Here is a 15,345-nt window from a genome sequence, read left to right as displayed (position 1 = left end):
GGAATTGAAGAGATTTATGACATTGAGAAAAGGAGGAAGCCAGGGTGTGTGGAGAGAGAGAGAGAGAGAGATTGTGATGTATGTACAGGACTAACACTGAGACCTGGTTATGTAATGGTGTAGTACTGAGTATCATCCCCAAATAGTGAGGTTTCATTCCAAGAAGACTATGCATGTATCTCATTTGGGAAAACAGCTTTTGCAGGTGTAAATTAAGGAGCTTGAAACAGGGAGATGGTTTTAGATTAATCAACTGGGACTTAAATGCAAACTCAAGTGTCCTAAAAAAAACAAGAGGTAGAGACACATTTAGCATAGACTGAAGTGGAGAAGGCAATGTGAACACAGAGACAGAGATTGCAGTGATGTGTCCACATCCCGGGAGAGAGAAGCCACCAGAAGCTGGAAGAGCTAAATCAGACTGCTCCCTAGAGCTTCAGAAGGAGCCAGAACTGATGACTCCAAGATCTTAGCCCAGTGAAACTGATCTGGACTTCTGAACTATGAGAGATTCCATTCCTGTTGTTTGAAGCTACCACATTTTTGAGAACTTGTTACAGTAGCCCAAGGACACTAACACATATGGGGCTCCGGGAAAATCCAGACTAAAGGTGTTGTGTTGGTTTGCAATCTCCTTGCTTAACTTTCTGATACTAGACATAAATAGATCAGTGAAAAATTTTGTGATTGAAGAAATGTACATGAAACCTACAGTGTACAGAGAAGCATCTGTTAGTTATAAGATAAATATTGATAATTTTAGTTGAAAATGACATATGACTGTTAATATCTCACATAACATTCTGAGTTACTCCAGAATGCATAAAAGGGGCACTAGATACTCTTCTCATGTATGTGTGTGTGTCTGTCTATACATGTATGTACACTTCATGGTGCATCAGCTGGCGGAACCCTCAGGACACCCCTTCACATCCTCAGTGCCCCATTTCACACATGAGGAAACTGTTCATGACAGCACATGGCTGATTTGCATAAAAGTCACTTGGTCAGCAGTTGTTGAAGCTGAACTTGGAATCTAGGTCTGTCTGACCTTAACTATGTTCCTTCCACAGAGCCACGTTCATTCCATAGAGGAACCCACCACCTATAAAACCAGAAAAGAGACAAAGCCAGAAGTGCAGGGTGGATTTCTTAACACAAGCTCACTGCGACCTCTAGTCCTCATCACGCTGACACTAAGCTTAAACCCAGACCCTTCTACAGTTTTGTCTACAAAGCACAATTTGCCCAAAGCCTTTACAAACACCAACAGCCTTTCTTTCAGATATGGCCGCAGGGTCACATCTTACACGGCCCTGATCACATTTTGTCTCCTCTGCCATCCCCATCTCTCTGACTCAGTCCTCGCTTGCAGCCATAAAAATGGATGAGTTCATGTCCTTTGTAGGGGCATGGATGAAGCTGGAAACCATCATTCTTAGCAAACTATCGCAAGGACAAAAAAACCAATCACTGCATGTTCTCACTCACAGGTGGGAATTGAACAATGAGAACATATGGACACAGGAAGGGGAACATCACACACCAGGGCCTGTCGTGGGATGGGGGGAGGGGGGAGGGATAGCATTAGGAGGTATACCTAATGTAAATGACGAGTTAATGGGTGCAGCACACCAACATGGCACATGTATACATATGTAACAAACCTGCACGTTGTGCACATGTACCCTAGAACTTAAAGAACAATAATAATAATAAAAAGAATGAGTCTTGTACATCTAGTTTGCCTCACAAATGTTAAAACAGCAAACCCGCATCCCCTTCCTCTTCTCATGTGCTGTGAGGGATGACCTCCAGGCTCTCAGATACCAAGATTGTACAAGACCTAACCCAGAGAATTACTCAAGACACTTTCTACATAAGAAGAATTGTGGTGCTAGCTCTCCTCATAGAAAAATATTTTCTGTCTCTTCTTGAGATTGACAGCAAACACAAAAACACGGAACTATTTGGGAGAACAGAAGACAGTGATACACTAGGGAAGTAAAACACACCCCTTCCCCTTGCATTGGTTTCCTGTTGCTGCTGTAACAAATTACCACAACCTTACTGCTCCATATAACACAAGTGTATTATCTTACATTTCTGGAGGTCAGAAGTCTCAATGAAGTAAAATCAAGGGGTAATAGGGCTCTATTCAGTCTAGGCTTCAAGAGAGAGAATCCAATATTGAGCATTCCATCTTTCTGATGTTCCCACATTCCTAGCAGCCTGGCCCGTTCCTCCATCACTCCAGTTTCCCTGTCCATTGTCCCAGGTCCTCTCTGGCTGTTACCTTCCTCCCTCCCTATTGTAAGGACCCTTGTGATTATGATGGTCTCACCCAGATAATTCAGGATACTCTCCTGACCCCAAAATTCTCAACCATGTCTGCTAAGTTATTTTTGACATATTCATAAGTAACGATCATAGATTCCAGATATTAGGACAATGATGTCTTTAGTGGGTGTATTATTCATTCCACAAACAACTCTCATCATCCACACAATGGTCTTCCCTTAAGGTAGAATAAAAATATCACAAGGCAGATTTATGAGGCGATCGACCTAGAAAAAACCTGAGACTCTAGGACTCTCTGATGTGTGGATGTCAAATCCTGGGAGATTCTGAGTCTCTGCTCTATGTGGACTCTATGTTGTGTAGCCATTTGTGGAAGGCTTCTGTGCTTTTGTGACCTAGAGAAAATGAATCTCTGCTAAAATCAAATCTAAGAAAGATTGGCAAAGGGAATTTAAACATTTCTTAAATTTTTTGGAATTTCCCTAGGCATTAAAACATGAGAAGTGGCAATAATTCAAACCAACGATGCCCTCCAAGAATAAGGATTTTTCCAATGCATTAGGTTGGGTCCCCTCAGTGAGAAGGATGCCAAAGATTCGCATGCAGACAGTATATTTACAAAGTGCGGGAAACAAGCAAGTGAGCAAGGGAGGGGAGGAGGGAAAGGGAAAGTGAAAGGTGCCTCAGAAGGAGCCACCTCTGAGGATGACGAGAGCTCAAGCCCACATAGAAACACAGGAAAAATGCCTCTGTTATTCCACCTGAGAGGTGAGGGAGCTGGGGGATGTGTACACCTCCCTTGTCATCACTGATTGACAGCCATCCTAGGGGATGCTAATTCCAGGCCATGAGGTCTGCCTCATTTGCAGCCTGAGCTGCTTCCCCAGGTTCAGATAGAGCAGTGAAGGGGAGAAAGGGCCATAGAGAGTCAGCTGAAGTATAATGACTAGAATCCCCAAGGCGTAGTAACAATGACTGCTAAAATTATGCACAAAGAAAAAGCGCATTTGAATCCAGAGATGTATCTCTCTGAATCTGGATATATGGATCCTGGCAGCCCGTTCAGTAGCCATTTCCCAGAAATCCAGTCCTCTGGAAAAGCAGCAGGAGGTTTGTGCACAGGCTGCACTACCTTGGTCTGGCCACTGGTAGTCGTACGTGAGAACTACTCCCTGGAGTATTTCTCAGTCCACTGACACTGATGTAATTGGCTCCACTTCCCCTGCTGTTGAGCCAGGCCAACATGCCCTGGACAAAGGCATCTGTGTGAAGTATTGAGGTTCAAATCAGTGCTTAAGATATGTTTGGATGCAAAATACTTTTTCATCTACATGGGCAGTGTCTTGGCAGAAGATGGAGATTCTCTCTAAATGGATGTGAGACAGGGTGGCTGGCATCTGGGTCAGGATGATGCCCTGGTGCATGGCAAGAACATGCATTGGGCAGCAGCTGCCCTTGCTAAGGAGAGAGGTTCACTGACCTGGCTTTTCACCCCTCACCTGCTCTCCAGAAAGCCAGACTCTAGGGCAGATGCTCCTGAGACTCCAAGAACAGGCTGGTGGGGAGTGCAGCTCAGAGCATTACTCAGGGGATGTGGCTTTTGTCATCCTACTTTGAAACAATTGACTATTTGAGCCTAGATTGATAGAGGGCTTCAAGTTGATTTTAATCCAGGCTCCTATAGTCAGCGAGTGAAACAGAGATTTTAGTTGAAATAATGACACCTGGTATTACTAGTCAGCTCTCCATGCTGGAGAACCATAAGAAATTATACCAAAGGCAGGAAAGGGGATAGATAGAATATTGGGATCATCACGCCAAGAATAAGGTGCAGCCCATTTAGCCCCTGGGTCTTAAAGAGACCCATAGCTCTGGATAATGGCAGATCTATGCGTGACACAGTTATCATCTTTGTGCATCTTCAGAGAATTGTTTTTCCTTTTACTCCTAGGAACAATGTCTTAAGTTTGTTAGTGAATTCTATTTAATTTATTAAAGATGCTGCTGATAAATTCTTTTTATATTCATTTCAAAAAAGAAGCAATTTCACACTGACAGAGACATTGTTATTATAGCACTAAATACTTTTACACTCATCAAATTCCTTTGAGACTAACTGAAATTTCTGACAGCCCCACATTCTACTACTTTATTGTAAATTTTCTGCCAAAAATGATGCTTTCCTATACACTCCTAATACAAGTATAAATATATTATTTAATCTAGTCTTAGGTTGATTTAAAATTTTGAAAATTCACTCCAAAAATATGTTCTGTAACCATATGGCCACCAATGAGAAATGTATTCTTTCAAGGTAAATCTGTGCTGCCCTGGTCTGACCTGGGACTCTGGGGATACTGCGCCCGTGTGCTGAGTTACTGAGATGAGCCAGCCCTGCAGCTGTGCTCAGCCTGCCCCATCCCCTGCTGATTTGCCTGTTCCTAGAGCACAGCCCCCTGCCCTGAAGACTTTTTATAGGCTGTTCACACCCGGTGCAGGAGTAGCCCCAGTCAGGACACAGCACAGACGTGAGGGCCCCCACTCAGCTCCTGGGGCTCCTGGTGCTCTGGCTGCCAGGTAAGGAAGGAGAACACTAGGATTATACTCGGTCAGTGTGCTCAGTACTGTCTGGAACTTCAGGGAAGTCCTCTGATAACATGATTAATTGCAAGAATATTTGTTTTTATGTTTCCAACTTCAGGTGCCAGATGTGACATCCAGATGACCCAGTCTCCATCCTCCCTGTCTGCATCTGTAGGAGACAGAGTCACCATCACTTGCTGGGCAAGTCAGGGCATTAGCAATAATTTAAATTGGTATCAGCAGAAACCAGGGAAAACTCCTAAGCTCCTGATCTATGCTGCATCCAGTCTGCAAAGTGGGATTCCCTCTCGGTTCAGTGACAGTGGATCTGGGACAGATTACACTCTCACCATCAGCAGCCTGCAGCCTGAAGATTTTGCAACTTATTACTGTCAACAGAGTGACAGTACCTCTCCCACAGTGTTACAAGTCATAACATAAACCCCAAGGAAGCAGATGTGTGAGGCTGGGCTGCCCCAATGCTCTTTCTGGTGCCTCTATCTGCTGAGGGAAGTTCTCAAACTCAGTCAGGTTTGGAAAGTCATTGGGAGATTTTCCTAGAGGAGGCCAGGAGGTTCCTCTGAACCCTAAGCCTCTTTCGCCCTCATCCCCAGCAGAAAAGACGTGACAATGCCTGTCCTGACTGAATAAAGAAGAGAGATAAGTCCAGCTGAGGAGTCTGTGTTATGGGATAATCGGAATTTGTACAGCAAAAGAGAAGCTATTCTCAGTATTTCAAGGAGAAATTATTCAAGTTGAATAAATTAGAGTCTAAACCACAGTCTTTCCGAAGCCTGTGGAGTGTTATTCATGAAGTAGGTACTAGACACAGGTGATTCTCAGGTGCTACTTCAGAAGCCATGGTGCACCTGCACCTGGTGGTATGTGCTGAAAACCGTGTGATGATCCTCGGTCCTGTCTGGGAAGCCCAGAGCTGGGGGTGCTGATGCTCTCAGCTGCCTGCAGCACATCTCCAGGTGATTCTCCAGTCCACACCTAACTGCATGTGTTTTACTTCAGGTGTCAGTGTACATGAATCCACCACTCTGACTTCCCAATCTCATGACAGTAATTAGTTGCAACTTATTTTGTGACCTCATGGAGCAACTCTGAAGAAACCATAGAGAGAAAAGGAGTTTTGGAAAATGTGCTCCCAGAAGTGATAGTAATGATGGGGAATTGACAGTTGACGGGGAAGTAAGGTGACTCTTTCCACAAGGCTCAACATTTTGCCAGTTATGAATTGTTGCAAAATACATTTGAATGTGCTTTCAAGTATTACCAGTTTGGGGTCATAGCTGAAAAACTTATATTAAGTCACAGATAAAATGGGAAAATCAGGAAATTGTATGAAATATACAATAACACTGTGTGTGATGGCTCAGGTCTGTAATCCTGTGATAGTTAATACTGATTGTCAACTTGATTACATTGAAGGATGTAAGCATTGCTCCTGGGTGTGTCTGTGAGGGTGTTGTCAAAGGAGATTAATATTTGAGTCAGTAGTCTGGGGAAAGCAGACCCCCTACTTAATCTATGGGCACCATTTAATCAGCTGCCAGTGAATATAAAGCAGGCAGAAAAAAGTGAAAAAGTGAGTCTGGCCCAGCCTCCCAGCCTACATCTCTCTCCCGAGCTGGATGCTTCCTACCCTTGAACATCGGACTCCAAGTTCTTTAGTTTTGAGACTCGAGCTGGCTCTCCTTACTCCTCACTCCTCATGCCTGCAGACAGCCTACTGTGGGACCTTGTGATTCTGTAAGTTAATATGTAATAAACCCATATATATATATATATATATATATATATATATATATATATATATATATATATAGAACTTATTAGTTTTGTCCCTCTAGAGAACCCTCACTAATACAGATTTTGGTACCAGGATGGTTCTGCAGGAACAGAATATTAAGGTTGGAGTTCTTTTGTTAGTTTTGGGGTTTCTGGATTTGGCTGCTAAATATGATTAGATCCCAAAATGCTAAGGACTCTACTTTTGATAGTGTAGAGAACATTGACAGTTCTTGGCATGAGAGGTTTAAAGAGCTATGCAAAACAAATTCATTTGACACTAATGAATCATCGCTCTTGAGAGGCAAGGAGGTTAGTGACTCTGTACCTAATACCCTTGACAAACACCTTGCAAAATAGATTTGTGAGGACAGCACCTGCATCTTTGAAGAGCCCTGTAAAGGCTCTTCTCTGTATGTCAGATCTAATGGTAAGAACTGCAGTCACTCAGTTACAAAAGTTAAATATAATTTGGAATAATTGGATCCTGAAGTGGCAGGGGCCAAGTGGTAGCACTCAACCCTCAAAGGCATGGTGAGCGTAGCTACCGTAATGGGCAGAAAAGACAAAGCAGCAATCTGAACAGTCTGACTCATGTAGAGCTCTGGCATTGGCTAACTAATCACAGTTTTCCTAGAAGTGAAACTGACAGGAAGACTAATGCATTCCTACTTAATTTATGTAAGGAGGAAACTTAAGGTCAAACAGATAAAAGACTAATTGGAGTTATAAAAACAGAGATTCATGGCCCCTCAATCAATTTCCAGCCTTGAGCCAGTTTACAGACCCAGAACCCCTTGAATGAAGGGGAGGCTGGGTCCCCCTGAGGTGTCCATGGCAGATAGGAATGCTGCTTTGAGGCTTTGGCAGGCCTCCTTAGGTGAATCATGGTGGAGGCCTCTAGTATTTTGCAGCAAGGCCCGGTCATCTTCTCCAGTTAACTACTCTCCTTTTGAGAGACAGCTCTTGTCCTATACTGGGCTTTTGTGGAAACTGAACATTTGACTATGAGTCAACAAGTCACCATGCGACCTGAACTGCCTATTGTGAACTGGGTGCTTTCTGACTCATGTAGTCATAAAGTGGGTCATGTACAGCAGCATTCCATCATCAAATGGAAATGGTGTATAAGTGATTGGGCTCAAGCAGGTCCTGGGGGGCACAAGTAAGTTACATGAGGAAGTGGCTCAAATGCGCATGGTCTCTACTCCTGCCACCCTGCCTTCTCTCCCACGGCCAGCACTGATGACCTCATGGGGACTTGCCTTTGAGCAGTTGACACAGGAAGGGAGGACTAGGGCCTGGTTCACAGATGGTTCTCCACAATAGGCAGGTACCGCCCAAAAGTGGATGGCTGAAGCACTACAGCCCCTTTCTAGGACATCCCTGAAGGACAGTGGTGAAGGACAATCTTCCCAGTGGGCAGAACATTGAGCAGTGCACCTCATTTTGCACTTTGCATGGAAGGAGATATTTCCAGATGTGCAGTTATATACTGATTCATGGGCTGTAGCCAATGGTTTGGCTGGATGGTCAGGGACTTGGAAGAAGCATGATTGGAAAATTGGTGACAAAGAAACTTGGAGAAAGAGTATGTAGAGGGACCTCTCTGAGTGGTCAAAAACTGAAGATATTTGTACCCTGTGTGAGTGTTGACCAACAAGTGACTTCAGCAGAGGAGGATTTTGATAATCAAGTGGATAAGATGACCCGTTCTGTGGATACCACTCAGCCTCTTTCCTCAGACACCCCTGTCATTGTCCAATGAGCCCATGAACATAGTGGCCATGGTGTCAGGGATGGAGGCTATGCATGGATTCAGCATTGTGGACATCCACTCACCAAGGCTGAACTCTCTGTGGCCACTGCTGAGTGCCCAATTTGCCAGCAGCAGCAGAGACTAACAGTGAACCCTTTGTATGGCATCATTCACTGGGGTGATCGACCAGCTAGCCGGTGGCAGGTTGATTATATTGGACCTCTTCCACCATGGAAAGGAGAGAGGTTTGTCCTCATTGGAACAGGCACTTACTCCGGATATGGGTTTGCCTACCTGCATGCAATGCTTCTGCCAAGACTACCATTTATGGACTCAAGGAATGCCTTATCCACTATCACGGTATTCCACACAGCATTACCTCTGACCAAGCACTCACTTTACAGGTAAAGAAGTGAGGCAGTGGGCTCATGCTCATGGAATTCACTGGTCTTACCATATTCCCCATCTTCCTGAAGCAGCTGGATTGATAGAATGGTGGGACGGCCTTTTGAGGTCGCGATTACAACGTCAACTAGGTTACAATACTTTGCCGGGCCGGGGCACCATACTCCAGAAGACCGTGTGTGCTCTGAATCAGCGCCCAATGTATGGTATTGTTTCTGCCATAGCCAGGATTCACAGATCCAGGATTCAAGGGGTGGATGTGAAAGTGGAACCACTCACTATGATGCACTAGCAAAATGTTTGCTTTCTGTTCCCACGACATTAGGTTCTGCTTTACTAGTCATCTTAGCTCCAGAGGGAAGAGCGCTGCTACCAGGAGACACAATAACGATTCCATTAAACTGGAAGTTAAGATGGCCACTTGGACGCTTTGGGGTCCTATCTTTAAGTCAACAAGCTAAGAATGGAGTTACAGTGTTGGCGGCAGTGATTGACCCAGACTATCAAGATGAAGTCAGTCTGCTACTCCACAACGGAAGTGAGGAAGAGTATGCATGGAATATAGGAGATCCATTAGGGCGTCTCGTGGTATTATCAGGCACTCTGATTAAGGTAAATGGGAAACTACACCCAATCCAGGTAGGACTACAAATGGTCCAGATCCTCTCCGGGTCATGACCTGCTGAGGTGCTTGCTGAAGGCAAAGGGAATACAGAATGAATAGTGGAAGAAAGTAGTTATCAATACCAGCTACGACCACCTGACCAGCTGCAGAAATGAGGACTGGAACTATCATGAGTATTTCCTTCTTCTTTTGTTAAAAACATGTTTGTGCATGTATGCACTTGTACTAAGAAAATATCTTCATTTCATTTCCCTTTTCTTTATCAGGTGACATAGATTTGCTGACCTCATATCAGCATTTAAGTATTGTTTACTTTATGTAATAGTATTTGGGTTGGGGATTGGTGCATTTCCAATTGTAGGAAGGATAGTTTATTATGTTGGGGTAATTATGACCTTACTATTGTCTGCAATTTAAGATTATGTATGATCTCAGGAGATGTGTGTGGGTTCAAGTTCACAAGGGGTGGGCTTGTGATGGTTAATAATGAGTGTAAACTTGATTGGATTGAAGGATGTAAAGCATTCATCCTGGGTGTGTCTGTGAGGGTGTTGCCACAAAAAAGATTAACATGTGAGTCAGTGGGCTGGGAAAGGCAGACCCACCCTTAATCTGTGTGGGCACAATCCTATCAGCTGCCAACCCAGCCATACTATAAGCAGGCAGAAAAATGTGAAAAGAGACAGGCCTCACCTCCCAGCCTACATCTTTCTCCCATGCTGGATGCTTCTTGCCCTCGAACATGGACTCCAAGTTCTTCAGTTTTGAAACTCTGGCTGGCTCTTTTTGCTCCTCATCCAGCAGATGGCCTATTGTGAGACTTGGTGACTGTGTGAGTTAATACTTAATAAACTTCCTGTATTAGCCAGTGACATCTAGATGGACAGAACTAACAGGATATATACATATATATATATATATATACATACACACACACATACATATATATATGCACACACACACACATATATATATTTATTTATCAAGGGGAGTTTATTAACTTACAGGATCATAAGTTACACAATGGGTTGTCTGCAAACTGATGAGAAAGGAGAGCCATGGAGTCCAATGTTTGAGGGCAGGAAGAAACCAGCATGGGAGAAAGATGTAGGCTGGGAGGCTAGGCCAGTCTCTCCTTTTCAAATTTTTCTGCCTGCTTTATATTTGCTGGCAGCAGATTAGATTGTGCCCACCAGATTAAGGATGGGTCTGCCTTCCCCAGCCCACTGACTCAAATGTTAATCTCTTTCGGCAACACTCTCACAGCCACACCCTGGGTCAATACTTCATATCCCTCAATCCTATCAAGTTGACACTCATTATTAACCATCTCACTCCCCTTCATATATATATGTATATAGTCCTTTAATTCTGTCACTCTAGAGAACCCTGACTAATACATCTACACTTCTGATGATCTATTTCTTTTATTTTAGGTCATTTATTTCCCCTGGGTTGCCTACACTCACTTCTTCCCACTCCCCTATGAAGGACAATATAAGCCTCTGGACCTCACTAAGTCAGGGCATGTCCCTGCTTGCACTATGCATGACACTTACCTCTTTTACTCTTTAGCAATGAGGGAATGTCATCCTTACCCAGATGCCAGCCACCCGTCTCACATCCAGGACAGAGTGTCTCCATCTCCTCTCCAGCAAATACCCATGTATGTGGGCATGGTGGCATGTCCCTGTGATCCCAGCTACTCCATAGGCTTAGTGGGGAGAATCACTTGTGTTTGAGAATTCAAGGTTGCAATGAGCCATGATCACACCACTGCACTTCATGCTAGGTAACTGAATGAGACCCTGTGATTTTTCCCCTACATTTTACAGATTTTTTTTTACTCTTTCTTCTATTAATTTATGTTTTGTCCATTCATTTTCTGCAAACCTTTAGAGGGCAAATAGGAAGTTTCCCTTTTTAACGTGGTGGCTCACGCCTGTAATCCCAGCACTTTGGGAGGCCGAGGTGAGCAGATCACCTGAGGTTGGGAGTTCGAGACTAGCCTGGCCAACATAGAGAAACCCCACCTCCACTAAAAAAAATACAAAATTAGCAGGGTGTGGTGGTGTGCACCTGTTATCCCAGCTACTCAGGAGGCTGAGGCAAGAGAATTGCTTGGGCCTGGGAGGTGGAGGTTGCAGTGAGCCCAAATTGTGCCACTACACTCCAGCCTGGGTGACAAGAGTGAAACTCCGTCTCAAAAAAACAAAACGAAACAAAAACAAACAAACAAAAAAACCCTACTGCCTCACTGAATTAAAGGTGTGTTCAGCAGTTTCTTTGTTATTTCAAAGAGTGGCATCTGCTTCAGCAGGGTCAGTTTTTAATGTATTTGTTTTGTTTCTTTTTTCTCTGGTGTTCTTTTCTATTTTATTATAATTTTTTAAATTTGAGGGATGAGGTTTTCATAGTACTGAATATCAAACAATGAATCCGCATGAATGATTCACCTAATTTCCTTGGTTTTAGTCCTCTATACAGGTTTTATATAGCAAAAGAACCATTTAAAGACTTGGGTTACAAATGTATTTTATTTTACCTCTGGCGTGCCTTGGCCTGAGAAAGCATTATATGGTGGCACAATATTTGTAACATTCTCATAGCCATCTGGTGGTGGTTCGAGGTATGACGTTTTGAAAATCTAGCAAGAATTAAAATATGTCAAGTTAGAGAGAAAAATTCCAGATTATTATTAAGATATAATTCATTTTGCCCCAAGTATATACTTCAGATTAAGCATCCTGGAACTAGGTTCTATAATTAAATAGATAAATTACACTGACAACAATGAGAAACAGCCTTATCATTATTATTGTCTTCCTAATAATAGAAACTTTTATAAATGCATGCAATCCCAGGTAACCAAAAGTTTCCTTATAAAGTGTAACAGCAGAGCCTCAAAGGTGGCACTTTGGCAAGCCTCTTTTTTTGACTATGACTTTTCAGCTTCCTTTGTGGGCTCCTTTTCTTTCATCTTCATTTAAATAATATTTCCTTATGTTTTATCCCCAGCCCGTTGCTTGCCTCTGTACTGCCTCCCTGTGAGACTTCATTAAGTATCAGAATTTTACCCATAGCCCATATGCTTATGATGCTTACCTTTTCAGATTAATATATTTAAATGTTTTGTGGTTATTTCATTCTGGATGTCCTAACTCAACATGTTAAAATTCAAATTTATCATCTCTCACCCTGGGCCTGCTTTTGGTCTGCATTTCCTACCTCTATTAATAGCTTCAGTCATTAGCCACCGACACCAGACAGTCTCAGAGTCATCCTAAACTCTGTCTTCCCCTCCTTCCCCAAGTCAATCACTAATCAAGTCCTGCTAATACATTTCCTTACTATTTCTGAAATCCATCCCTCTTCCTCATTCCTACTAACATCCTAATTTAAAACTTTATTATCTTTTACCTGGACTATTGTCTTAAGATAACAACTTTAACCCATTGCTTAGCCGAGGTGTAATCCACAGAGGATCTTTTCTGTCTAAAATGCCCCTCTAGCCACATCCTTCGCCTGCTCAGATCTTGTCATTGGCTCCCATGAACTGAAGTTGAAGTTTAAGCTCCTTAGGACAGCATACACGCCCTTCTATGATCTGTTCCCAGAACATATTTACTGGTTTATCTCATATCATGGCCCACTTTGTATTTTACACTTTTGAAATACAGAAAATCATTACATTCTCCCAATAATACTAAGCTAGTATATGCCTAAAAGCCTTTGCCAATATTTTGTCTTTTGTTGAGAATTCTCTTAGCTTATTTTGTCACGTGGTTAACTCCTTATGTCCTTTCATGACTCACATGTCAAGACTTCAGGAAACCTTCTCTAACTCCCAGGCTGGGCTGAGTGACCCTTTTCTGGGTAAATAATGAACTCTAATCATACTCTTCATAGCACTTACCATACTAATTTGAAGTCTGAAGTATTCCATTGTCTGCCTCACTTTACTTAGGCAAAGGAACCATGTCCTAGTCTCATTCTGGCCTCAGGAGTTCAGCCTGGGCGACAGTGGGAGACTGTGTGTCAAAAAAAAAATTGCCAATGATTGAAGCCTAATACTGAAGATTCTGGTTTATTAATAATTAGTCTGTTGCTGGGTGTTAATTGAGCTCCCCAAGTGATTACTCATGTAGGACTTCAAACCAATAATTTAGAGCCTTGTGACTCAAAATCTGGGCAAAAATAAGCAGCATCAGTATCATCTGGGAGCAGCTTCAGGTCTCACTTTAGATTTACTCTGAATCTAAATATTATATTTTTATTAAAAAAATAAGAACAGATGACAAGCTTCAACTACATCTAAATTCTTTAGATTTACTTTAAAAGAATCAACATTTTGACACAATACCAAAGTGAACTAAATTCGCTTTTTTTTTTTTTTTTTTTTTTTTGAGACAGAGTCTTGCTCTGTTGCCCAGGCTGGGGCGCAGTGGTGCAATCTCAGCTCACTGCAACTTCCACCTCTCCAGTTCAAGCGATTATCTTGCCTCGGCCTCCAAAGTAGCTGGGATTACAGGCACATGTCATCATGCCTGGCTAATTTTTGTATTTTTAGTAGAGACAGGGTTTCACAATGTTGGGTCAGCTGGTCTCGAACTCCTGACTTCAAGTGATCTGCCCACCTCGGCCTTCCAAAGTGCTGAGATTATAGACATGGGCCACCATGCCCAGCCTAAATTTGCTTTAATTTGGAGAAGTACTGGTCTAGAAAGCACAAATTCCAAGGAGACTCAGGTTCTTAAGTTGATTTCTTGAGTACAAGTTCTTCAAATGCATTCTCCAAGATTAATTTTTTTTTTTTACCTTTTAAATTGACAAAGATTATACATATTCATGGCTATACGGGGATGTTTCAGTACATGTAGATGGTGATCAGATCAGGGTAATTAGCATATCTATCATCTCAAACATTTATTATTTCTTTGTGTTGGGAACATTCAAACTACTCCTAGGTATTTTAAACTACATAATATAGTATTGTTAACTATAGTCATCTACAGTACTGTAGAACACTAGAACTTATTACTCCTACCTAGCTGTAATTTTGTATCCATTAACAAATCTCTTACTATTCCTCCTTTCTCCCTACCCTTTTCAGCCTGCAGTTTCCTCTGTTCTACTTTTTACTTCTATGAAATCAACTTTTTTTTAGCTTCTGCGTGAGTGAGAACATGTGGTGTTGAAATTTCTATTCCTGGCTTATTTTGCTTAACATAATATCCTCCAGTTCCATCCATGTTGCTGAGAATGACAGGATTTTATTTATCTTTTTTATGGCTAAATAGCATTCCTTGGTGTACATATACCACATTTTAAAAATCCATTCATCTGTTGTTGGAAACCTAGGTTGATTCCATATCTTGGCTATTGTGAACACTGTTGCAATAAACATGGGGATGCAGATGTCTCTGCAATGTAATGCTTTTCTTTCCTTTGGATAAACACCCAGTAGTGGGATTGCTTGAGGGGTTTCAATACTGTTCTCCATACTGGCTGCACTAATTTACATTCCTACCAACAGTGCATAAGAGTTCCTTTTTCTCCAGCTACTCAGGAGGCTGAGGGAGGAGAACTATTTGAACCCTAGAAGCAGAGGGAGCCAGATTACACCACCACTGCACTCCAGCCTGGACGGAGAGTGAGACTCTGTAAAAAAAAAAAGTCCCTTTTCTTCACGTCTTTGTCAGCATTTGTTATTTTTGTCTCTTCTATAATAGCCATCCTAACTGGAGTAAGATGATGCCTCACTGTGGCTTTGATTAGCATTTCCTTGCTGATTAGTGGTGTTGAACATTTTTTCATATATTTGTTGGTCATTTGTATGTCTTCTTTTGAGAAATGTCTGTTCAGAGCATTTGTT

General features: G+C 42.4%; 1 protein-coding gene across 1 annotated transcript; it reads left to right on the top strand.

Annotated features, from left to right (window-relative positions):
• The first annotated feature begins 3,272 nt into the window (after nt 1–3,272).
• LOC117974449 (uncharacterized) lies at nt 3,273–9,137 on the top strand. Its single transcript, XM_055092257.1, has 4 exons — nt 3,273–3,455; nt 4,806–4,878; nt 5,003–5,290; nt 8,977–9,137. The coding sequence occupies exons 1-4, from the start codon at nt 3,273–3,275 to the stop codon at nt 9,135–9,137; spliced, it is 705 nt and encodes a 234-aa protein (XP_054948232.1).
• The last annotated feature ends 6,208 nt before the right edge of the window (nt 9,138–15,345 follow it).

This window comes from Pan paniscus, chromosome 8 (genome assembly GCF_029289425.2).
Source record: "Pan paniscus chromosome 8, NHGRI_mPanPan1-v2.0_pri, whole genome shotgun sequence".
Classification (NCBI taxonomy): Eukaryota; Metazoa; Chordata; class Mammalia; order Primates; family Hominidae; genus Pan; species Pan paniscus.
This window is presented reverse-complemented; position numbering and strand designations above follow the sequence as displayed.

Bases quoted from the DNA above. Each gene is read 5' to 3' on its own strand.
- LOC117974449 (XM_055092257.1), top strand. From the start codon at position 3,273: ATGACTGCTAAAATTATGCACAAAGAAAAAGCGCATTTGAATCCAGAG. The intron at 4,879-5,002 runs GTAAGGAAGGAG...TTCCAACTTCAG, and splicing joins CCTGGTGCTCTGGCTGCCAG to GTGCCAGATGTGACATCCAG. The intron at 5,291-8,976 runs GTACCTCTCCCA...AACGTCAACTAG, and splicing joins TTACTGTCAACAGAGTGACA to GTTACAATACTTTGCCGGGC.